Source organism: Chiloscyllium plagiosum, unplaced genomic scaffold (genome assembly GCF_037043375.1).
Source record: "Chiloscyllium plagiosum isolate Xiang-an unplaced genomic scaffold, Cpla_swu_hap1 HiC_scaffold_43, whole genome shotgun sequence".
NCBI classification, from domain to species: Eukaryota; Metazoa; Chordata; class Chondrichthyes; order Orectolobiformes; family Hemiscylliidae; genus Chiloscyllium; species Chiloscyllium plagiosum.
This window is the reverse complement of record NW_028270181.1, coordinates 17230152-17255135: the sequence shown is the minus strand read 5'-3', so window position 1 is coordinate 17255135 and position 24984 is coordinate 17230152. Positions and strand designations below refer to the sequence as shown.

General features: G+C 40.6%; 1 protein-coding gene across 4 annotated transcripts in view; it reads left to right on the top strand.

Moving 5' to 3' along the window:
- The window catches only part of LOC122541857 (very long chain fatty acid elongase 5-like), a 39749-nt gene that overhangs the window by 12079 nt on the left and 2686 nt on the right, over positions 1-24984 (top strand). For all 4 annotated transcript variants that reach the window (XM_043678931.2, XM_087982284.1, XM_087982282.1 and 1 more), the window contains one exon: positions 12628-12798. In XM_043678931.2, the coding sequence (XP_043534866.1) occupies positions 12637-12798 (162 nt within the window). In that variant the 5' untranslated portion in view covers positions 12628-12636. The remainder of the gene's footprint in view (positions 1-12627; positions 12799-24984) is intronic.

The following is a 24984-nucleotide window of genomic DNA, read 5'->3' as shown; positions in this document are numbered from 1 at the left end:
ACACCAGGCAACCCCTGCAAGACGTGTCAGAGTGTTGACATGGATACCACCATTACACATGGGGACACCACCCACCATGTACACGCAAGTACTTGTGTGATTCAGCTAACGTTGTCTATCTCGTATGCTGCAGGCATGGATGCTCCGAGGCATAGTACATTGGTGAACCAAGCAGAAGCTGTGACAATGGATGAATGGACACCGTGCAACAGTCGCCAGATAGTGGCGTTCTCTCCGAGTCGTTGAACACTTCAGTGGTCAGGGACATTCAGTCTCAGATGTTCGGGTGACCATCCTCCAAGGTGGACTTCGGGATACGCAACAACACAGAGTGGTTGAGCAGAGGCTGATAGCTAAGTTTGGTACCCATGAGGGTGGCCTCAGCCAGGACCTTGGGTTCATGTCACACTACAGATGCCCCCACTACACTAGTCTCTCTCGATCTCTCTCTCTCACACTCATGCAGACTCTCTCTCAAACACACACTCCTATACGCCCAACACTCAGCCTCGCAAACCCCTCTCACGCGCTTATACTCCATCTCTCTCTTGTGCGCAAGCACACATACACACACACACACACACTCTCACTCACTCTCTCTCTCTATACCTAGCATGCACACAAACACACAATCTCTCACATGCACTCGCGCATACTCACTGCCTCGTGCACGCGCACACAGACATATTGTATTTGCAGATACATTGTATTTTGCTCAAAAAGTGCACAGTTTGCAGTCAGTCAATCCATGTAATATTTTATGGATTCCACTTTGGAAATAGAACCAGTCTGACCCAAGATTAGGATACAAACAGACTCTAACCTCGCACTTTTAATGCATTGTCTGAACTGAAATGTCATCTTCTTTTATAAAACCTTAACTTATCTTGAGAATGTGACTTAAAAGAAATTCTGGAATTTGCCATATTAATGAACCAAAACCTGCAACCCATTCTAAAAGATGAAAGACTCAACAGCAATCTAGGTTTGTTCAATATATAATTTCAGTTGCATGACACTGTAATCTTTTGCTATAAATTCTGTGTCTTATGGTCCTGCTCCACAGCTACCTGATGAAGGAGCATAGCTTCGAAAGCCAGTACTAGCAAATAAACATGTTGGAATATAACCTGGTGTTGTGATTTTTAACTTTGTCCACCCCACTCCAACACTGGCTCCTCCACATCTTGATTAATCAAGTGTTGCCCAAGGGGGATTTTTCTTTATTCCATTGTAGTTAACTGAACTTTAATTCCCCAGCTGCTGTGGTGGGTGTAGTAACCATTGTGCTACCATGCCCAAAGTTAGATGACTATCTCTTACCCCCTTCTGAGTTTAAACTAATAGCTTTTCCCCACCTGATTTTTGTATGGCTTGGTTCCTTAATCTCACAAAACACAAGGGTTTGAGAATTGGCTACCATTTGGAAAATGTTAAAAAGCATTATGATAGAGATTTACCTTTTGATTAGAACCTAAGTAAATCTCAAGATAAATATATTAAGTTTTGACTTTATATTTCTGTAATGAAATGATCATTTTGTAGTGTATTTTGTTTTGTAATACTGAATCCTCTCAAAGCCTTTTACCAAGACTTGGATAGAAATAAAAGCATTCCTGAAGTTATAAACACATCAAAAAGCAAAACCAAAGAGCTCTTTGTATGCTATTCATGAAATCAGGAGAAGTTGTTCTTTAAAATCGTGCTTGGGTGGCACAGTGGCTTAGTGGTTAGTACTGCTGCCTCACAGCACCAGGGACCTGGACTCAATTCCACCCTCGGATGATTGTCTGTGTAGAGTTTGCACATTCTCCCCGTGACTGCGTGGGCTTCCTCCAAGAACTCTGTTTTACTCCCACTGTCCAAAAATGTGTGGGGTAGGTGGATTGGCCTAGGGAAATTGTGCATCACGTGCAGAGATGTGTAGGCTAAGTGGTTTAGCCATGGGAAATACAAGGAAAGAGTAGTGGGTTGGGTCTCGGTGGGATGCTGTTTGGAGGGTCAGTGGACTCCATAGGCTGAATGGCCTGTTTCCACACTATAGGGAATCTATGATAATTTGTTGGACAAGTGCTGTGATGGAAAATGTTGCATTCTAGGACGGTAGAGTGGTGAATGCAGCAAGATAAGATGCTGGATCTATAATAGCTGGTTTCCTATAACCCATTCCAGTACTTGTCAAGAGACTGCACTCCAACTGGAGGTTGGAATTTCATTGGCTGCTCCCACACAAGTTAACATTCCACTTGCTAAATTTCAAACACAGTGAGTAAATATTAAGCTGATCTAAGAAAGCAAGGATCTGCTGTTAGGGCTGCAGAGCACTGCTGTCAGAGCAGTAATTTGTATTGTACTTAGATTTTTCTTGTGACCTTCAGCCATTACTTGTCCGACATCACTAAACACAGCTACAGAGAAAAAAAAATGCATAAAATTATTTCACAAAATGTTGCCACTCTTAGAGTCATAGTCATACAGATGTGCAGCACCGAAACAGACCCTTCAGTACAAGTCATCCATGCTGACCAGATATTCTAAATTAATCTAGTCCCATTTGCCAGCAATTGACTCTTTTCTGTCTAAACCTTCCTATTCATATACCCATCCAGGTGCTTTATAAATGTACCAGCCTCCACCACTTCCTCTGGCAGCTCATTCCAGACAAGCACCACCCTCTGCGTGAAAAAGTTGCCCTTAGGTCCCTTTTGCCCCTCTCACCGTAAACCTGTGCCCTCTAGTTCTGGACTCCCCCACTCTGGGGAAAACAACCTTGTCTATTTATCCTATTCATGCCCCTCATGATTTTATACACCACTATAGGGTCACCCCATAGCCTCTGACGTTCCAGGGGAAATAGCCCAAGCCTATTCAGCCTCTCCCTATAGCTCAAACCCTCCAAACCTGGCAACATCCTTGTCAATCATCTCTGAATCCTTTCAAGTTTCACAACATCCTTTGTATAGGAGGGAGACTAGAATCTTGAATCAAATTTTCAATAAAATGATGAAGCTGAGAGGTGAATATATTCTTTCACCCTTTTGATCAAAGCATGCTGTCTATCAGCAAACAAAGAAAAATATTTACAGATTGGCTTAATCTAGATCACTCAGTTGACTTATCAGAGTCAGGAGATACTCGATCAGGGAACTGTATTGTATCTACAAACTTGAGTAAGATCTACCACATTAAAAACTCAGAATTTGGACACTTTTTAAAGTGTTGGAAATATATTGTTTAGGAAAAGGACATTTTTCACTTGATCGCAACAAAAGGAAAATGTTACAGTAACTGATGTAGAGAATGTTTAATGTACAGTTGGTTCTGCTATCATGCATGTTTCTTCAATGCGAATTGTCTATAATGCGATTGAAGAATTTAGACTGTTATTTATAGAATGTAAACATTGCTGACATGTATTGGCTCTAATGCGATTCCAGTCCCATTGCTTTAAATGGTACTGCTATTGGGCGATTTTCTTATAACATGGGATCACATGGGAATGGAACTATCACGTTATATCAGAACAGTCTGTATCCAATTGTTCAACATAACTCTATGATTCAACGACTTGTCATTAATGGGATAATAGAGTGTTGCTCCCACGGTCTGACATCTCTTAAGTGCCTGGGTCTTGAACTTCATTCTGTGCTGAGGCTTATGATCTAGTTGCAGAAACTTTCTGTCTCTGGGGCACATTGAAATTACAAAGGATGGTCTGCTTTCATTTAGCACACCAAATCTGACCATTTTCTTTAACTGCTTTTCTAATGCTGCAGTAATTCAGTACTCCTCTGTTCCACACACCCTCTGCCTGATTTTTCTTTCCAGCTTAGACCCCTTAACCCGATCCCACCCATTTAAATTGTGGAGCTCATCACCTGCTGACCAGCTATGGTCCAGTCAGAGTTTGAAGATGCTTTTGCCCTGTCGAAAGAGCTCAGAATTCTTGCCTAGACTTCCAAACTTCTGTCCTAACATCAGTTTGCTTTATATTTTTTAGCAGTGCATATTAGGCTTGAAATTCTGATTGAAGATAAGTCTGCCTCTTTTTTGAGGGAACATCTATACACTAAAGGGGACTCTTGTCCTAAATTCTCCCCTTCCCTCTGCTCTCAAGCTGATTGACAACAGGCTCCCAGTCCTCAAAACACGAGAATGCTAGTTCCTCCCCTTCACTCCTGTCAGAAGGTGTGAAATCCAACCCAAATGATAGTATCTGATGGCTCCTGCTATTTCAACCAGATTGGGATCTTCTGCTCCATATCATTTACCCAGCAGGCTGAATCCTGGATGCCCCCAACTTCCACTGATATTGGACTTGATGTTTCTAGGTGAGTTAAGACTTGAGGACTGCTCACCCTCATACTCAAGGTCACTGCCAGGGCAGGCCTTCTCTCCCCAGTACCAGCAAAATGTCAGACTCTCTCCTACTATCTGCCTCCTAACCTACACCTGGCCAGAACTGCATGAAATTCTAACATACCACATGCCTCTCATGGTAGTCCAAGCCAGGATGACCTTTCCTTGGACTCCCCTTTGTTTGCTAACAGACCCTAGTAACCCCTACTCGTGCTTTCAGAGCCCAGGATAGCTGACTTGTTCCCATGCAGTTACAGCCAAAGGGACATCCATTAGTGGATTGCGCCTTTGCTGATAACCCCATGACCCCTGCTATTCCACATCAGGATTTTGTTCATTCTTTAGCAGCTGTTGTAAACAGTCTGACCTCTGTGGTACATTCTGATCAAAAGAAGATGAGATGTTAACCTATTTCTTTACCCATGATTTATGTGGACTGGTGTCTTTTGCTGGCACCTTATTATTGGCCTCATCCAAAGTAGCATGACCTGTGACTATAATTAACATGGCAAGCCTCTGAGAAAATCTTTAAAAAGCCATTATAATGTACTAGTCCAGTGAGCTTAATTATCTTTCAATAATTCTTCCATCGGTGTAAGTGTAAAAATGGAATTAAATAACACAGCTCCTCTGTGTATTTTACTGGTATTCTATGTAGTTAGCCATCTGTGTATTATTTTCCTTTAGAAATGCATTGATAATTATTTGTCTTATCGCTGCAGCACAACCACATGTTGCTAACGGGTTTTTAGATCTGATGCTGGAATGAACACCTGGAACCTTTTTTTAAACTTGAAAATGTTTGACAGGATTTGCGAACAAGAGGGAGAGCTGAATCTTTCCAGCCCCCTGCTGACTTAAGCAATGGCAAGATTAGAAAGAAAAAATCATTGTCAGTACCAAGGAAAAGAAAACAGATTTTCCACCCATTGGTTTAATGTTGAGGTGAAACTCTTGATAGCGTACGGCAAGTATACAAATCATAGAATCCCTACAGTGTGGAAGCAGGCCGTTTGGCCCATCAAGTCCACATCAGCCCTCCCACCCAGATCCAACCCTTTACCCTCTCCCTATAATCCATGGCCTATTCACCTAGTTGCATATCCCCTGTCACTATGGGCAATTTAGCCTGGCCAATCCACCTAACCCTGCACATCTTTGGATTGTGGGATGAAACCAGAGCACCTGGAGGAAACCCACACAGACACGAGGAGAATGTGCAAGCTCTAACATAGACAGTGGCTTGAAGGTGGAATGGAACCCAAGTGCCTGTAGTGAGGCAGCAGTGGTAACCACTGAGACACCAAGCTGCCCCAATTTGTATTCATCAACGTCTTGTTATTACTTATCATGTGGGGGAAATGTGAGATTATGCACTTTAGCAGAATGAATAAAGGAGCGTGAATTTTATTTAAATACAGAAAAAGGAATCGCAAAATGTTCAGTGCAAACTAGAAAAGAAAAGTGGAGTATTGGCCTTTGTTTCAAAACGAATGGTCTATAAAAGGAGAGAGGCTTTGCTAAAACTAAAGAAGGCTGTATTCTGACCACATCTGGAATACTGTGAACAGTTTTCAGCCTCTTATCTTAAGAAAGATATCCTGGCATTGGAACAGTCCAGAGAAGGTTCACGAGGCTGATATCAGGAATGGAGGGTCACCCATTTAAGGAGAGATTTAATAGGTTAGACCTATACTCATTGGAATATAAAAGAATGAGAGGCAACCTTGTTGAAACATAAAAGCTTTTTAGGGGATTTGATGGTTAGATGCAGAAAGGTTGTTTTCCCTTGTGGGAGAGTCTAGAACTTGAGGGCATATTCTCAGAATAATGGTTTGCACCTTTAAGACAGAGGTAAAGAGAAATTTCTTCTCTGAGGATCGTGAATCGTAGAATTTGTTACCACAGAGGAACTGTCAAGGCTGGGTCATTAAGTATGTTTGAGCCGAGAGTAACATTTTTAATCAATGAGGGGATCGGGAGTTAGGGGAAAAAAGCAAGGAAGTAGAATTGAAGATTATCAGGTTGGCTATGATCTCATTGAATGACGGAGTAGACTTGATGGGCTGAATGGCCTGCTTCTGCTCTTTTGCCTTATGCTCTTACCATGCCTTATTTGTACGTAGTTTCTTTCCAGACATTGGAGAGTTCCTAGATGACAACAATTCCTGACATCTTAGTCTAACGCTCGGCAGCTCCAGCTTGCTGCTTACTTCTTTAGTCCCCAACATCTCGTGGGCAGTGACCACTTGCATTCTTCGTCCACAAGGATGGCATCAGAAAGGCACCAGCCTTGCTACTTCGTTGTGACACATCTCTAACATACTTCTGATGCAGTTCAGGAGAAAGTGAGGACTGCAGATGCTGTAATGTAATTCAGTTCCTTCAGTACAGCAGGTTGGAACTCACTGATGTTTCATTGTGAAGCTGCTGACAGGCTGTTCTGTGCAGAAGCAGGTCCCCATCTCGTGTTTCGGGCCAGGAGCTGTCTCACGACTCTGATCTTGATCTCATTTCACTCACTCACTTTGCAGTTACTTGGATTCCCACAGCATTTCTTGCCCTTTTTTTAAGCATTACCATTCAGAGCTTACATCCTCACAGTACTTCTTATATTGCCTTGCTGTTTAGTGCAGACATTAAGCTAGCTTGTCACGGGTAGCCACCAGTGATCAGTCAAAGCAGTGGATGTATTGCTGTATAACACTGTGCCATGTCAACATTGTACCTACACCATGTGTTAGCACTTTTCAAACACACTGAATGTGCTTCAGTCAAATGACTGTGTCTGAAAGTCCATGGGGAGTAGTTTTCTGTTGTTCAGACATTTGCAATACCTTATCCTTCCAGAGTAATCGGAGGTAGACTGGGCTCTTTCAGGATCAAAATCTTGAGGTCTGTTCATGGATTTATGTGATGTACAGTGACAAATAATTTAATCAGGGTATCCAGTATCCCACAGGATGGCTTTGATATTCCCTATTTCAGGTTTAAGCTTGCTCGGTTTCTATTTACATGATTGCTGATAAGACCAATCTTACTACCTGTGCAATTCCGGTCTCTGGCCCGGGAGACCTGGGTTCAAGTTTCACCTGCTCCAGAGGTGTGTCAACATCCAAATTGTCCGCAGCATGTGAAACTGTAGGAATCCCCTTGTGGATACTGACCTGCAAAAGTAGGTTTGTGGTAGACAATAGAAAATCCCACAGCCAATTTTCAGCTGAGGCATTGGGAAAGGGAGTGCATTTGACTGTTACATTCTAAAAGTGAACTTGAGCACAGGATAACAACATAGGAACTGGGTGCAGAGAAAGCCATTCAACCCTTCAAGCTGCCCCACCAAACAACAAGATCCTGACTGATCTTCCCTCGGGGTTGGTACTGAGTCCAATTTTATTTGGCATTAATATAAATGATTTGGATGAGAATATAGTAGGTTTGCGGATGACACTAAAATTGGTGGTATAGTGGATAGTGAAGAAAGTTTTCTAAGATTACAAAGAGATCTTAATCAATCGGGTCAATGGGCTAAGGAGTGGCAGATGGAGTTTAATTTGGATAAATGTGAGGTATTGCATTTTGTTAATGTGAACAAGGGCAATTAATGTTAGGGTCCTGGGTAGTGTTGTCAGAGAGACCTAGGAGTTCAGGTACATAATTCTTTGAAATTGGCGTCAGGTAGACTATAGAGGATTCAGAAAAGATTTACCAAGATGTTGCTGGGAATGGAGGCTTTGAGTTATGAGGGAGAGGCTAGAAAGACTGCTACTTTTTCACTGGAGTGAGGTGGGTGTGGGAGGTGAGCAATCAGGCTTTGAGGAATTACCTTATCAAGGTTTACAAAATCACAAGGGGCATAGACAAGGTGAATAGTAAGGGTTCTTTCTCTAGAGTGGGGAAGTTCAAAAGTAGGGGTATATTTTAAAGGTGAGAGAAGAAAGATTTTAAAGCGACCTGAGGGACAACTCTATTATACATAGGGTTGTTTGTGCATGGAATGAACTGCCAGAGGAAGTGATGGTTGCAGGTACTGTTACAACATTTAAAAGATATTTGGATAAGTACATAAATAGGAAAGGTTTGGAGGGATATGGGCCAATGCAGGGAAATGAGACTAGATTGATTTTGGAACATGGTTTGCCTGGACCAGTTATACTGAAGGGTCTGTTTCCATGCTAAATGGCTCAATGACTCAGTGTTTCAAAGCCAGTTCAGCATAGCTGTCAACTTCCCGATACTTCAAAAATCTGTCTACCTCCTCTTTAAACACATTCAGTGATCTAATCTTCATAATTCTCTAGGGTGGAGAATTCCTGGTATTGGAAGAAGGCATTCCTTTGCATCTTGGTGTTAAATGAGAACTACAGAGTAAGGAGACAATGTCACATTGTTCAACATGCCCCCACTAGTGAAATAGATTACGACATGCTGCGTACTCTGGATTTATTTCACATTTTCAGTAATTTGCTTTCAGTGTATTTCATGAACCTATGTACCTGGCAATCATATTGCGATTTTCTTGTTACCATATCCTAAATAATGGATTCTAGTATTTCCCTTCTACAGTGACATCGGGCTGACTGGTGTGCAGTTTCTTATTTTCTCTGTCTCTACTTTCTTGAATAGTGGAATTGTATTTGTTAGCTTCCAATTAACAGGGACTGTTCTAGAATCTAGAGAATTGTGGAAGATCTGAATCAGTGGATCAGGTATGAGACATTTCTATCAAATGATGTGCATCCGAAATTGACATTTTGGAATTCCGTCATTTCAAATTTTCATTCCAACCTTCAGGAACTTTTAAATATAAAATCAGTCTGTTAGTTCATTAATACTTTCTGAAATTAATATGTTTCTTGGGCAGTTTTGAGGTTTGCTGAGTCTGGCTGAGAAAAATTGAGACATTTTCTGGAAACCGAGATTAGCGGTTTTTGTCAGCCCGACTGGCTGGAAATCTGCGTAACTGCCTGTGTTTCTATTTTCTGCAGCATCTTCCCTCCTGTTCTCTCACTAACCCTGACTGATTTCCCCCACACCCCACTGCACCCCCCCCCCCCCCCCCCCCCCCCCCGCCGCCCTCGCTCTGCCTACTCACCCTCTCTCAGGCCACGTCACCACCTAAAACAAAAGTAACGGCCATGTCATCCATTTTCATAGCTACATCTTTCCCATTCCAGGAGGAAAACAGCCCATGATAAGGCAGAAAGAATCAAGGCAGATAGTCAGATAGAATCAAGACAGAAGCCCAACATGGCTTCTCACCCATTATGAGGAGAGGATCCTGACTCCAAATACCCTGAATGTCTGACTGGCCATGCTCCAGCCTCTGGACCAGTATCTGGTAATCTCTTTGACCTACTGTGCTGGGTCATCATGACTGAAGGCTCTGTTTCTTCCTGTACTGGTGACAGCTATGACAAGCTTTCTGGCTTCATGTTTGAGCTAAATAGCAAGGCAGACAGCAGGATTGTGAGCCTGGTGCAGAAAGGCAAGGCAGAAAAAGGTGCTAGAGTAATCAGGTATGCTCAAACTAAGTGATTATGGCATGGAGCGAAGAGCATGGGGATGCAGCCTGGTCCACTCCATGAGCTGGGTGTGTCCCCCTGACCACACAGTGTCCTTGCTGCAGCATTGCACTGGGAGTTGACAGTGTAGCAGTGAAGTGGATAAGCTCCTGTAAGTGGATTGGAGATGAGCCATAAGGGTTCTTAGAGGTTGCCACACTTCACATGCCAGTGGTTGTGGATGTGGGGTATGTGTGACCAGTACCCATGGACCATTCCCTGAGATGTTGGTGCCTGGTTTCCAACATGCAGCTCCTTTGGAGTGAGCTGACATCACCAGGTACTCCCTCTGCCTTTCATGTGAAGAATTCTCAGCGCCTTGCTTTTTTGCCTAGTACGATAGAATACTGCATATTAATGAAACAAGATCTTCAGGTTTATCAAACAATGATCCCTATTAGCTGGCAAAGCCAGAGTCTCTCCTTTCTACCCAGAGCTAGACTAAACAATGCAGCAAGTTACTCTCAATGTTGAGATAGGCCTTGATGGACATCTCCCACATTTTCCCCCACAGTCCATGTCATTCGTTCCTTATAATTTTATGTCTGCTGTCTGTCCGAGGATCAGCTGCTGCACCTTCTGCACTGGCAGCTGAGATTTGGGAAAGTAAATGTGCAATTGGGCACCAAGATACACAAAGACAAATAACTGGGTTAGATCAAGAGGAGAGACCAGGAATCAATGGGGTTGTTGTAGTAGTTGTAACAAGGTCAGAATAGAATATGAATAGAATAGAATATGCGTTCCTTGATTGGGGCGGTTAATCTGGTCCAGTCAGGGAGCCCTGGCTAACAAATAAGAAAAGGTGCGTCAGACATCCTGCTCACTCTGACAGCTGGCTCTAAGGAAGCAGGATCAGTGTCGAGGACTGTTCATGTGTAAATAAAGGCTGACTTGGTGACAGGATGCTGGTCTCTGTGGAGTTATTTCAGTTGCTAAGTACTGTTAAAGAGAGAAAAGATAGCCAAGTACAGACATTAGAAACAAAGGTTAGTTCACTGCTTCCTCCAAAGGAGTTGCATGTTGGAAACCAGGCACCAACATCTCAGGGCATGGTCCATGGGTACTGGCCACACATACCCCACATCAACAAACACTGGTATCTGAAATGTTTTGTAGCCTCAAAGGACCCTCATTGCTCATCTCCGATCCATTTACAAGAGGTTATGCTCTTCACTGCTGCACTGACAACTCTTAGAAATGATAGAATCCCTACACTGTGAAAACAAATCATTTGGTCCAACAAGTCTGCACCGACCCTCCGAAGAGTAACCCACTCAGACTCATTCCCCTACCCTATTACTCTACATTTATCCCTGACGAATGCACCTAACCTACACGTCCTTGAATAGTATGGGCAACTTAGCATAGCCAATCCACCTAACTGGCATATCTTTGGACGGTGGGAGGAAACCCACGCAGACACAGGGAGTATGTGCAAACTGCACACAGATAGTTGCCCAAGGCTGGAATCAAACCTGGGTCCCTGGTGATGTGAGGCAGCAGTGCTAAACACTGAGCCACCATGCTGCCCATACTCTCACGACAATGCTGCAGCAAGGACACTGTGTGGTCAGGGGGATGCACCCAGCTCATGAACTGTACCAGGCTGCATCACCAGGCTCTTTGCTTCCCGTCATATCACTCACTCAGTTTGATCACAGGTTGCTCCAACACCTCTGCCTTGCCTTTCTTCACTTTGCCCCTCAGCTAGAGACACCAGGCTCACAGTATTGCTGTCTGCCTTGTCCCAGCATAAAATGGAAGGAGAAATTGAAGAAATTAATTAGAAGAGGAGGGAAATGTCAAAGGGACGCTGGTAACCCTGAGGGAAGCTTGAAGAAAGGCAGAGAAGGAGCAGGATACCACTCATGGTCCCACTGAAGCCATGGTGACATCAAACAAATGATCACATAGTTATGGATGCATTTTCAAGGTTATGTCTGGTGTTAAATATTAATTCAGTGTTCATAATTCCTGATATACTGATGATTAAATGCTGAAATCTTGAAATGCTAAGGTCAGCATTTGTTGATCTAACGCAAATGCATTTATTCGCATTCTTGATACAGAAGGTAAATAAAGTGGAAACAAATATTTCTATAATTGAAGTGTCTTTATGCGTTCATTGCACATCATTAACAGCACCATGATTCAATGAATCTTTGGTGAAATATAATTTGGACCTTTTTATCTTTAGCGACTAATTTTCAGATCTTGTCTTGCCCCTGAATATATAAATGCTATCTCTTACAAGCATCTTTTTTTAAAAATCCTAGGATGTAGCCTATGTTGTTCGGGACATTTTTCTTCTTTTGGTCACATTAGTTTCTCCAGGACTATTTCTGTGCTAATACTGATTCCTCATTCTCACTCAACCCTCCTTTTGTTCCCTATTTTCAATTCCCCACTTTGGAATTTTTTTTACACCTTCTACTGCCTTCCCTACAACCATGACTACATTTTGCAAATGTTTTCTTGACTGCAAAGTACTTTGGGCTAATAAGTCTGAGAGAGGCACTGCTTAAGTGCAAGTCCTGATTGGGTCAGAGATAAGTTTGATTTTGTAAATAGTGAGTTCTCAAGAATAATAGTTTAAAAACGAGCTGATAACCTTTTTGAGTATTGAAATTATTTTCCCATAAAGTGTACATGAAAGCAGCTTCTATATAGTGCCTAACTCTGTGTACACTTTGTTTTTCAGCAACCAGCCATGGAAAACTTACAGTCTGTCAATCCGGATCTGACCACCGGAGGGAGCTTTTATACCCTTGTTCTGAATTTGAAGTCAATCCCAGTGGCTTGTCTCTACATTGCAATGATCATCTTCTCCACCTACTGGCAGAAGTACACAAAGCCTCTGGAGTTGCAGAAGGTGAGGACATTGCTTCCTTGCGAATGCGGTTGCAAGTACACTCATCCAGCAGCCATCAGGGTGGGAAGCAAGTTACTGTAAATTAACTTGGTTAAGATATGTCATATTTTGTTGTCTGGAATTCTCAGTGAAATGAAGAAACTCTTGATAGGTAATACTGCAGTGTTAAAAATAAAGTTATTTCACAATCAAAGTGAGAATTCAGTAAATCGATAATGCTTTCCTCAAACACAATTGATAAACAACTTTGTTTCTGAGTCTGGGGGCCTGTTTTGCCTTTGAGATAATCTGTCTCGAGTTCTTTGAGACCGTCAAAACACCAGATCGTTGAACTGAAACATGAACTACTTTTTTTCCCCTCTTCACAGTATCAGTTTGACCTGCTGGGTATTCCCAGTGTTTGCTGTTTTTAACATCAAATTGTTTGAATCTGTTGAGTTAATCTGATGTGTCAATGAATAGTCTCATTTGCTTCACTCACAATAATTGACAAAAGCATGAATGTAACCACAATCTTGCATGTATCGATTACAGTGGTGTTTCTGACAAGTGCTAATTACGTAACAACACTGACCATTTTCATTAATTAGTTTAACGAGTCCCTTACATTACAGGTTGTTTAGAAACCAAGTGGTCAGTAAGTGTGCTGCTGGAGTATAATATAACTGGGAATGAACATGAAACAATTAAAAAAAACTTTAAATATGAATGTTTGGATTTTGTTTATATTTGGATGATGTCCAGCAACAAAACCACCGGGTTAATGTATCCCCAAAGCTGTAATTATATATTCTTACCTAATTCCCGAGGAACATGCCTGAGCACAGATCACAGTTAATAATCTAAGTTAATAGATGGGGTACTCATCTCCATTCTATCATTAAAAATTCAAAGACAGCTGCCTGAGGCTTTTCTTAAAATATTGGCTGCAGATCTCTCCTAATAAGTCGGTTGGTGAGTGGGCATTGTAAAATTGAGCCACACAAATCAGAAAGGGTGCAGTGTAGAGCCTCCATTTGTGCTGATTCTCTCTCAGCCGGTAGAGTGACTGGCTCTGGTTTTGGCTAACTGACTGGAGGCAAAAGGGTTACCACTGCAGATTACTGTGCAAAAGTGTCCTCCTGGAAAGTGTGTATGTGTGTGGTGCTGTGAGTCATGTTGGAGGCAGTGGAAGATTGGATCAATTCAGCACGCAATGCAAGCCCCCCTCACCTTTGAAAATGGATGAACAGCCTACGAATGCATATTTATGAAGGCATAAATGACGTATTGGATGGGGGTACCAACTGCAAATGTAAAGTATCCTCTGCAGCAGAGGGGAGCAATGTGCTATAAATGTGTGCTATTTCCCCCTGATCATTTGCCTATTTGGTACTGTGCTATTTTCTAGTCTGCTAAAACAATCATAGCATCCCTACAATGTGGAAGCAGGCCCTTCAGCCCATAAGATCCGTATTGACACTCTGAAGAACATCCCACCCAAACCCATCCTATCCCTGTAACCTTACATTTCCCATGGCTAACCCACCTCGTCTGCACATCACTGGACACTATGAGCAATTTAGCATGGCCAATCCACCTAACCTGCACATCTTTGGACTGTGGGAGGAAACTAGAGCACCCGGAGGAAACCCATGTAATCGCGGGGAGAATGTGCAAAGTCCACAGAGACAGTCGCCCAAGTGTTGAATCGAACCTAGTGCTGTGAGGCAACAGTGCTAACCACTGAGCCACCGTGTCATCCTGTGAGTTAATGATTCCCACCCGTGATTTGCAAGGCCAATAAAAATGAACTTTAGCTTTTGATTAGTTATTGATTCTTAAATTTAATTTTGTTCACTTAACAAAACTTGGTGGAGGACTCCAAAGCTAGAGGACATAGGTTTAAAGGTGAGGGGGGAAAGATTTAAAAGGGACCTAAAGGAAGTGGAAGAGGCTGGTACAATTGCAACATTTAAAAAGGCATCTGGATGGGTATATGAATAGGAAGGGTTTAGAGGGATATGGGCCAAATGCTGGCAAATGGGACTAGATTATTTTTTGGTATCCGGTTGGCATAGATGGTTTGGACCAGGGTCTGTTTCCATGCTATACATTTCTATGGCTGATATGGCCACACAGGTATATTCCTTAGTTGCTACTTCTCTGCCTTTAAAATGCCAGTGTCTAACAAAGGCAAATGCATTTTGGGTTTCAGCCATAACTACAATCTAAAATTGCTTTTGTCCCACATTTAATTTCTTAGTTAACAGGTTCAATGGCGGTATCTTTAAGTAGGAGATGTGCAGCATTTCGCGTGTCAACCATAGCTTAGCACACTTATCCCTGTATCAGAAGGTTGTGACCAAGTTCCACTTGATGAATTGAGCACAGGTGTCTCGGCTAACACTCCACTGCAATACTGAGGGAGTGCTGCATTATCAGAGATGCCATCAATTCAGATAAGATGCTAAACCAAGATCATTTCTTAACTCTCAAATTGGCATAAAAGAGACCATAACATTTTCAAGATGAGCAAGGGAGTTCTTCCTGTTATCCTTTGCAATATTTAGCCAACACGACTAATAAAAACAGATTAATTATCACATTGCAGTTTGTGGGAGCTTGTGTGCAGATTTCTGGCCGTATTCTGATTTTACAACACTGATTACACTTCAATAGGATTTAATTGACTGTAAAGTGCCTTTGAATGTTCTAAAGTTATGAAAGGTACTGTAAAAGTACATTATTTTTCCTATCTTGCTTTCTACCTTTCTATTGAGGCTTTCGTTCTTCTATCTTTTATTCTTCATGGATGGTGTTAAGTGTTTGCTTTCCATTTATGTAGCACTAATATTCAGAATTAGTCATTCAGAGGCTGAGATTTTAAAAAAATATACTAATGCATTGTAAGACTTGTTACTGTGCCAATGATTACCTTTAAACTTGACCGGTTTCATATAAACCTAACTTAATGTGTATTAGATTTAGTATCGGTTGTAAGTTTTTGGTTTAAAAATGATTATTCACACTGTTATATTTGACAAAAAGCAGTTCTGAATCCTGTTGATATGTCTATTTGCTATTTTCCCACTTGGGTAATAAGGCACATGAATGATTCATGCCTAACATACATAATGCATAATTAAATCACAATTTGATGGAGTGGAATTTATTAATTGTGAAGACACATGTGTTTCTGTAATACACTAATTCATTTCTAAGTTTTTATTGCCACATTGCTCATTCGGCTGTAATCAGCTGCTGTGTTGAGTTCCTAAGTAACAGTTGCACATTGTTGCAACAAATTATCCACAAAAACATGCTAAATACAGGCAGGGTGTGTTAATATACAGATTGGTGCAATATGTTTATTTTCCAAGAAAAGTTATCATGTTAATTACAGTAACAGTGGCAATTTAATCATTTGTCCTTGGCTGTCGAAACCAAGTTCTGATAGATTAATGAGGTTGATGGATTGCAGATTGTGCTGTGGAGTTCATGTAGATTATAAATAAGGCCTTGTGCTAACAACATGAGTGAAAATTGAAGCATTAATATCAACTAAAACCCCTTTTTTTGCTTTTAGCAAACTGACAAACACAAAACTTTTTATCTAAATTTTCTCCTCTGAACAAAGACTTGCAGTTGCTTTTGGGATAGGCAAGTTTTAACCTAATGAGTTATATGTACAGTAAAGCAGCAATGTGTTGTGAGTGCCTGGTATCATTTCAGGCCAAGAAAGGCACGCAAAAAGCTTGCATTAGAATGGACCCAGAATGCTCCCAATGGCTTAATATGTAAATATAGCACCAAATATAGTGTGTAGTATCATGGGTTCCAGATTAGTGCTGAATGAACTGGTATGACTAGTTGGGTAGTTTCCTCCAGTTGGCCCCCAAGTCCAAAGTGAAGGTAAATAAAAATTAACCAAAGTTTATTTTTATGATTGACATCCAAATTTGGGTGCCAAGACCGATAATGAGGTTAAGACTGAGCAGGGCTCAATTTGAATGAGCTACATGGTCACAATGCCTTCTGAGGCTTGCAGAGGTTCAGGGTGTGCCAAACAGGACATTGCACCAATTGCATTGTTTCCTGCAAAGTTCTACATACTCGGGAGCAAAAGCAAAATAAAAATGTGGGTTAAAATTACAACACAATATGTCCTAATCTACACAGGTTGGACTGTTGCAGGTCTGCCTGTGCAAGTGTGTGAAATGTTTTAACATTACTGTTAAAAGTACATTTTATGTGATATGTGCAATTGTATGTAATTATTCATCCTTCTAATCCCATGTTAACTAATCAAATGCATTTTAACTTTAAGAATCACAAAAACTGTAGTTTAATTAGTAAAAGGTAAAATTTAATCCCAAGCATTTGATCTGTAGAATACACAGATCCAGCAAAGTCCACTGGGATTTTTTTTAGTAGGTGCATAATATTTGAAGTCCTGTCAAGTAACACTAGTCTACTTCCATGAAACAGCCTGTCATATGACAGTGTTATTGATATCTTTGATTGACAGATAGCTATTATCAAAAGAATTGAGTACAGCTCAAAACCTAATCATAACATTTTATTCGCTAAACTTATAATACAAATTGAAGCCTGAATTAAGATTTTATTTAGAAGCAGCATATATGCTAAACTGTTAGCTGCTTTCTGCATTCGCAGACAGTTCACTTGCCTCTCTGATGTCCTTTCCTGCCTCTCTCTGTTGCCCCATTTCTCTCTCTTTCCTTTCATATTTATTTGGTTGTAGATGCCAAGTAATAAAGCAGTAAATCTGGTGTCATTTCCTAGTCACTAACGTTACATGTTTATGAATGGCTGTGAGATGATCGTAAACTACAGAGAAAGTGTAACATAGTCAGAGTGGTATAAACATTTGACACCGGCCATCTTGTCTAAATCTGTTTGATAAATTCAGCCTGGGTCTGAAATCCCTTTTTTCCCGAGGCTATTGATTTCAGCAGTGTACCAGAATATGATACATTATCTGAGTTAGTATTGGATGCAGTGTTACATAGTTATATTGCTAATGGCTCCCTTGCTTCCCATACACTTAAAAAATAGTTTAATTTTAGACTTTAGTAATGTTGTCGCAATGTGTTTCTTCTCTTTTCTTTCCAAACAATAGCCACGTTTGATTTATTCCTAATGCACTGTTTAGAATAATATCACCCATTTTATACAGAATTTGAGCTGAAGCTTGCCTTGTGTGCATTTGTTAATTTCACTATAATAAATGTTGTTCCAGAAAATTAGAATGTTGAATATTACATGTGTAAAAAAAAAGTGAAGATTGAGAATAAAACACAAAAGGCTCAGTGTTTTCGGATTGTGTTTTGAATAATTTGAAATTCAAATACAGTAACATAGTGCCAAAGTACCATCAAGCATTAATGGAAGGATAACACTTCAAGGACTGCAGTAGCATATCTACACCAACAAAGAGATTTTTTTTTCTTTTTCCTATTCCATGGCTGTCCCAGCATTACAGTAGAGAGGTAGGCAGCAACCTGTTTGTAGACTCTGTCATTGTCACTCAATAACTGACTGCATATAAAATCCTCTGCTGATTCTGCTTTCAAAATCTTTCCCCCATCTCTCTAATGGCAAGTCATCAACTCAGATTGGAGACTCAGTGCCAGATAAAAGTGCAGGCACAAACTGATGGCATTGATACTCTGTAGCTCAGCGTGTCGGCATGGTAGAGCTGCAGTACACGGGGCCATATATGGTGGTTATTTATTCTGGAATTATTAACTGCAGTCCCTATTTGGCTAGCACTTAGTTTCAAGCCAACTTTTCAATTGAGTGTTTTTGGTAATACCATAAACACAGAAACAAAGCTCAGGCACTCTGAGATTGTCAGCTAAATTCCCATGTTGAATTACTGCTGTAAATTATCTGCTAGCTATTGTTTGTTCTAACATCTTGATCTTCTGTGGTCCTCACTTGAGAAAGATAAAGTAAGAAGTCTCTTCTCTTGACCATCTCCTATTCTCTTTGGCACTATCTGTTCCATAGCTTCTCTTTTGCTCTGCCATTCTCCTGCACTTTTCCTATTATGATGTTGTTGACTCTTTTGTTCACTTATTTTCTTACTCTTCCTTGTATTTGCATATTGATCTCAAGGAGCCATGGGAAGAGTGGAGGCCATCTTCAGTTTGATGAGTAGAGGGAAGGGGGCGGCGGGGGAGTTGAGGTAACGGTTGAGTTTTCTGACTGTTGAGTGAAAATTTGGAGCATATTGGGTGGGATGGATTTTGGAGGTGGGTGTTGTTGGATGAATCTGGTGCCCTGAGGATCTTACGGGATCAGAGCACAAACACAGTTGCCTGGAGCAGTGAGTTGGGGGGGGCAGGCAGCTGGGTTTTGCCAAGCAAGGGAAGCGGTTTGATGCAGAGGATTTTTATGAATCATAGAATCCTGACCGTGTGGAAGCAGGCCATTCAGCCTGTCATGTCCATACTGACCCTATGAGGAGCATTTAATCTACACCCACCTCTATGTATACAAAGCAGAGCAGGAGATTGACAGATACTGTTACACTGTGTGTGATCATCACAGAAATATTGAAGGAGCAAATTTAAGTATAAATTCTGGAATAAAGGGATGTATCTGTGGATGAAAGTTTTGGTTGACATGTAAATGTAGTGAAGTTGTTTTTTCACATGGTAATTTTATGTCATGTTATTAATATTGATTGTTGATTAAACTGTTGACATTGACTTTGAGATTAATGATCCAGTTTTGCTTTCTTCTGAAATAAAAGCAGAAATTGCTGGAAAAACCAAGCAGGTCTGGCAGCACATATAGAGAGAAATTAGAGTTATGTTTCGGGTCCAGTGATGTACCATCGAACTTATGGTAGCTAGGAAAACGACTTCTTCGTGTGTCCAACTGTGTTTTTCTCTCTCTCTCTCTCTAAGCTCTATTTGCACCTATCATTTACTCTCCCCCTACTCTTCTGCACATGTATCAATGTTTTCCTAGCCATTATCAGCTCTGAGGAAGGATAACTGGATTTGACATGTTAACTCTGGTTTCTCTGCACAGATACTGCCAGACCTGCAGAGTAGTTCCAGCAATTTCTGTTTTCTTTTCTGATGTCCAGCATCTGCATTCTTTTGGTTTTTTTGCTTTCTTCTAGTTGAGCAGATGTGACACTTTCTCCAAGACTTAAAGTGACAAATCAGGGCAAAATATGCAATTATACCAAGGGTATACAGTTTATTTTCAACACGCAATTCATACTTTCATTAATTCATTGTGGTATCAGCAGGTTGTGGGTTATTAAGGATATTGGTATGTCAGTTGAAGGTATTTGACATGATGTAACTGTCTGATTATGCTTTGGAAACTTTTACATTAAATTAACATTAAAGATGCTGCATAAATGTGAAATATTGTTAGTAAAATATTGATGCGAGCTCTTAGATTAGAAGAAAGTATCTATTATTCAGAAAGGCTCAACAAATTTTATAATTAATAATTTTCTTAAGTAAAAATATGTTGGAACACCTGACATAATTTGTATTTTTTTTAACTGAACGCACTACTCTCGTCTGAGAGAAGGCTGCACTGAAGTGTAGTATAAAAAGGGTCTCCATGATTCTCAACATTTGCTCTCTCTGGAAGCCTGTGTAATTGTCATTCAGGACTGAATTTCACCCAATTTTGGGACTGGTATGAAACTGCGGTATACCATTCGGATCAGTATAAATTATTATCGATAATATGGTGCTTGTTTCAATGAGGAAATGTTTCAATTTTACATGATCTCCACCAATCAGTGTTTGTGAGGGTTGAACATGCTGTACCTTTATAAAAACAGCTCCTGGTGAAATATATATCGCTGAAATTTACCACTTCAAAACTCAGATGGACTCTAATTCTGAACCAATTTGTGCACTGTTAGAATTTCTGCCACTTGAACACATTATTTTTAATATTTCCTCAAACGCCATCTTTTCTCCACCAAAATGCCATCTGTTTGTATCTAAATTTCTATAAACTGGAGATATTAGTTCTCAATTCGTGCTTACTTTTGCAACAAAGATCATCAGCCAATCTGCAGTGTTTCTCAATAAAATCAATTTAAGAAAATTGCTGATTGAAAGGACATTTCACACTACATTTCTGAATGATGCTGCTATACTTTGGTCTAATCTAGTGATAGGTTAGCAGTAGTTGCTAAGTATTATGATTGGAATAATTTATAATGATTTTATGCTTGCAGTAGCAGGACTTAATATTCCTTTTTTAATTGAAAATACTTATTCAAAGTTCATAGTTTGAATTACTATTGGCTGTGGATGATTATTAAGTGAATATTGTTTCCTTTCAATCAGGTTTTATTGAGTTTTAGACTTAATGAGGCACAGCTATGTGGCTATTAGAATTGAAGAGGTGGTGATATTATATGACTCCATAAAATATATGTATACATTTATATTCTGTATACACACTGAGGTTTACTATTATAATAGAGAGGCTCTTCGTGTAGAAAATACCAGGCAATCTCTTCAGTTTTTATTTTGCAGCACTGCATCTACAGTCATGAATCCTATTTTAAAACAAAAATGGGTAATATATGTATTTGGAACTCAAAAGGCATCTAGTCACCAGGGGAGTCTTTTCTGCAATGAGCACAAATTGGACTCCTCCCAGACATATGTAGGCCACTTTTTAAGAAAGGCAGGATTTGGACAGAATATCCTAACTCCCTTGCAGCCTCATAAAGGGAATGTGACAGAGAGGCAGCACCTTTACCCAGGCAAATCCCAACTACTATTAGTAAATACCTCAATCCTCAAACAGCGCCAGAGTCCCCAATGTGTGCGCAACCAGACTGTCAATGCTAATTTTGCACAGTGTTCTACACTGACTTTATAAATTACATTCCTATAATGTATTGAAACTGTGAAAAGCTACATAGGTATCCTGTGAATGTTATTCCCTTATTAATTCCTATGTCCACATTCAGAACAGAACTTGTTAAGCTGTAATTATGCACTCCACCCAACAGGGACACGTAAATGCTACCACTGGCAAGAGGGCATGATTTGAGTCTTTTAAGATTACATAGGAAGTTTCCACCTTAAATATGTGCAATGGAATTTCTACTAGCAGCTTGCAAATAAGACTGGAATACAAGAGTTTAACAAGCAACTGAGTTAAGTCTGCATGACCTGGTCCAATTATCCCTGATCTCTAAACCCATTTCATTCTAAGATACAGGTGGGTCTGCACACTAAAGCCAGGGGTATCAGGAACAGGTTCTATCATTTGTCTATGCACTAAACAACTGGGAAGTCCAGTGTTGTAGAACAAGAGAGGGAGCACCCAGGAAACCAGGAGGCTGGAGTTTCTCAGTGGGAACCATAGCCAATTTATCAACCATTTTAGAATTAATAATTAATATGAAACCATTAATAATTCAAAACACCAATTTCCAACATTAATTGTACCTTTTTAATTAAACACTTAGCTGTAACAGTGTCAATTTGAATATTTATCCCCACAAATTTTATGAACTCTTAATTTCAAAAGGCAAATATTACATTTTGGATTCTATGAGTTGAAAAATTATTGTGCACAATATTAGCATGTGAACACTTAATGTAGCATTGCTTTATCCAATTTAACAGCTTATTTCAAATAAGGATAGGTTAATGCCTCTGTTAAATAGTGCACAAACAAATGTCAGATGAATGTGTTAAGGGCTTATACACAATTTCTCAGCTGTGGTACTTTGATTCCGAACAAAATATTGCTGGTTGAATGTAGTCTTACTATAATCTATACAACGTACTTTATCATTTTGTAGCTACTGAGAATGATATCCCTGAAAAGTTGATCTGTATTTATGCAGTAAATCTTTGCTGTATCGGGCCAATGACATTAGAAGATATTTGGGCTATTGTATTTGAGATATCCGATTTCCATTGTTCTCCATTAACATTGACCTTCTCTCTGGGTCAATCATCTCACTTTGATGCAGTGCTGCTAACTCTTTCACTATAGGAAATGAGGGCAAAACAAATAAATGACCCCGCTTGTTATCAGAAATGGCAAGGGTGTGAGTTACAGATGTAATTACCTTGCTTACGGCACCTCTTGATTTTTAGCCACTCGTAGACAATCTGGGTCAAAAGCAGCATGGAATTACATATTTCTGAATCTAATCTTAACTCAAATCTCATAGTCATTTCGAGGCGTAGATTTTATTGAAATGGGCAGGGTTCACAGGCAATGCAAGTGCCATTCACTGTGATAAAGACTGCTTTCACTAACCAACATGCCCTTGATGACATTTGGTCATTGCAACTTTCCAACTGAGTGTCCTGGAAGTTTATTAATTTTGGATGCAAAGTTACTTCAAGTACAAGGAAGAGCTGCATAAATCCTTTCTGTTCTCGCATCGTAGCTACAAGCTTTGATGTTTTAAAATGTCCGTTGCTGCTGTATATCTGCTGTTTTCTGGATGTTGCTTCTTGACAGCTGCTGCAATCCCCAGAGAGGCCTAATTTATTACCCTGATTCTCTTTTTCTCTGTAATGGATATGGTATTACAGGAGGTTGCATTTTTTGTTACTTGGAGGTCACTGTGACCTTGTCTGGTGGTAATAAGAAAGATTAAAAATCCAGCCTTGTCTACTCAGGAATTCTAGTCAGATATGGAAACTATGGATCACCCTAAATTAATTGCACCACTATCCTGTGCTAGTTGTTCATGGAAATTAGAGAGAGCAGTGACAGACATTTTTGAGGGGTAAAATGCCAAGTTAACTAAATATTAATTATGTAACACCCTGACAACAATTTCTGGTGTAGATCATTTCAGTACTATACAGCTTGACCTGATTTCATCAGCAGGACAGTAAGATATTTACCTGAGCCGATTATTGCTTTCTAAAATTGCGTTTGTCAGCTGGATATTACCAGCTGAAAGTTGCTTATTGTACTGCAGTGCAGTCACCATGTAAGAGCTGTCTCTCAATTCAGAAGCCTGTGTACAGTCAGCACATGTGATGTGACTTCAAGGCAAGCTTAACATCTTGTACTTAGTGCTGCTGTCACATGGAGGTGAGAGCTGTTGATTGCATTCTGAGCCTGAACAGATAAAAGTATTTTTTTTAAACTCCAAAAGCACTTAAAGACTTTTGCAGCCTTGCAGAAATGTACATTTTTCATCACGACCTCTTGTCACCCACTACTGCTCCCCATAACCCGACAGCTTTCCTCCAAGATCATAATTCTGATGATTATTGAGTACAGTGGGAACTGGCAGTGTGTTACAAGCTGAAGCCCCTATGCTGTGCCCTCCGTATCTTTTCATGTTTGAAAATCAGTTTCAGGTGGAAAGTTGAGAGCCCCCTCCCTCATTTGCTTTTAAGCAATGTGCCTTAAGAGTGAGATCATTGTCAGTCATTTCCCAAACGTGATGGAACATGCCCCCAAATTACACATCACGCTGTAACATAATATTACTGAATGGATGAGAGTAGATTAACTCAGCCATCGTTTCTTAGAATAGTAGAATCCCTACAGTGTGGGAGCAGTCCATTCAGCCCATCGAGTCCACACCGATCCTCTGAAGAGCATCCCGCTCAGACCCGCCCCCCACTATCTCTGTAACCACATATTTACTCATGGTTAATCCATCTAGCCTGCACATCCCTAGACATTATGGGCAATTTAGCATGGTCAATCCACCTAATCTTTGGACTGTGGGAGGAAGCTGAAGGAAACTCACACAGACACCTGAAGGTGGAATTGAGTCGAAGAGTGGGGTGCTGGAAAAGCACAGCTGGTCAGGCAGCGTCCGAGAAGCAAGATAATTGATGTTTTGGGCAAAAGCCCTTCATCAGGATGCCCGAAACATCGACTTGCTTGCTCCTCGAATGCTGCCTGATCGGCTGCGCTTTTCCAGCACCACACTCTTTGACTCTGATCTCCAACTTCTGCAGCCCTCACTTTCTTCTGAAGCACAACCACCTGATGAAGAGGCAGCACCTCAAAAGTTAGTGCTTCCAAATAAACCTGTTGGGCCAAAACCTAGTGTTGTGTGATTCCTGAAGGTAGAATTGAACTGGGTCCCTGGTGCAGTGAGGCAGCAGTGCTAACCATTGAGCCACCATTGTTCCTTTTATTTTGCAGAATATATGAGAGTTTTGTTTTTTCCCCTCC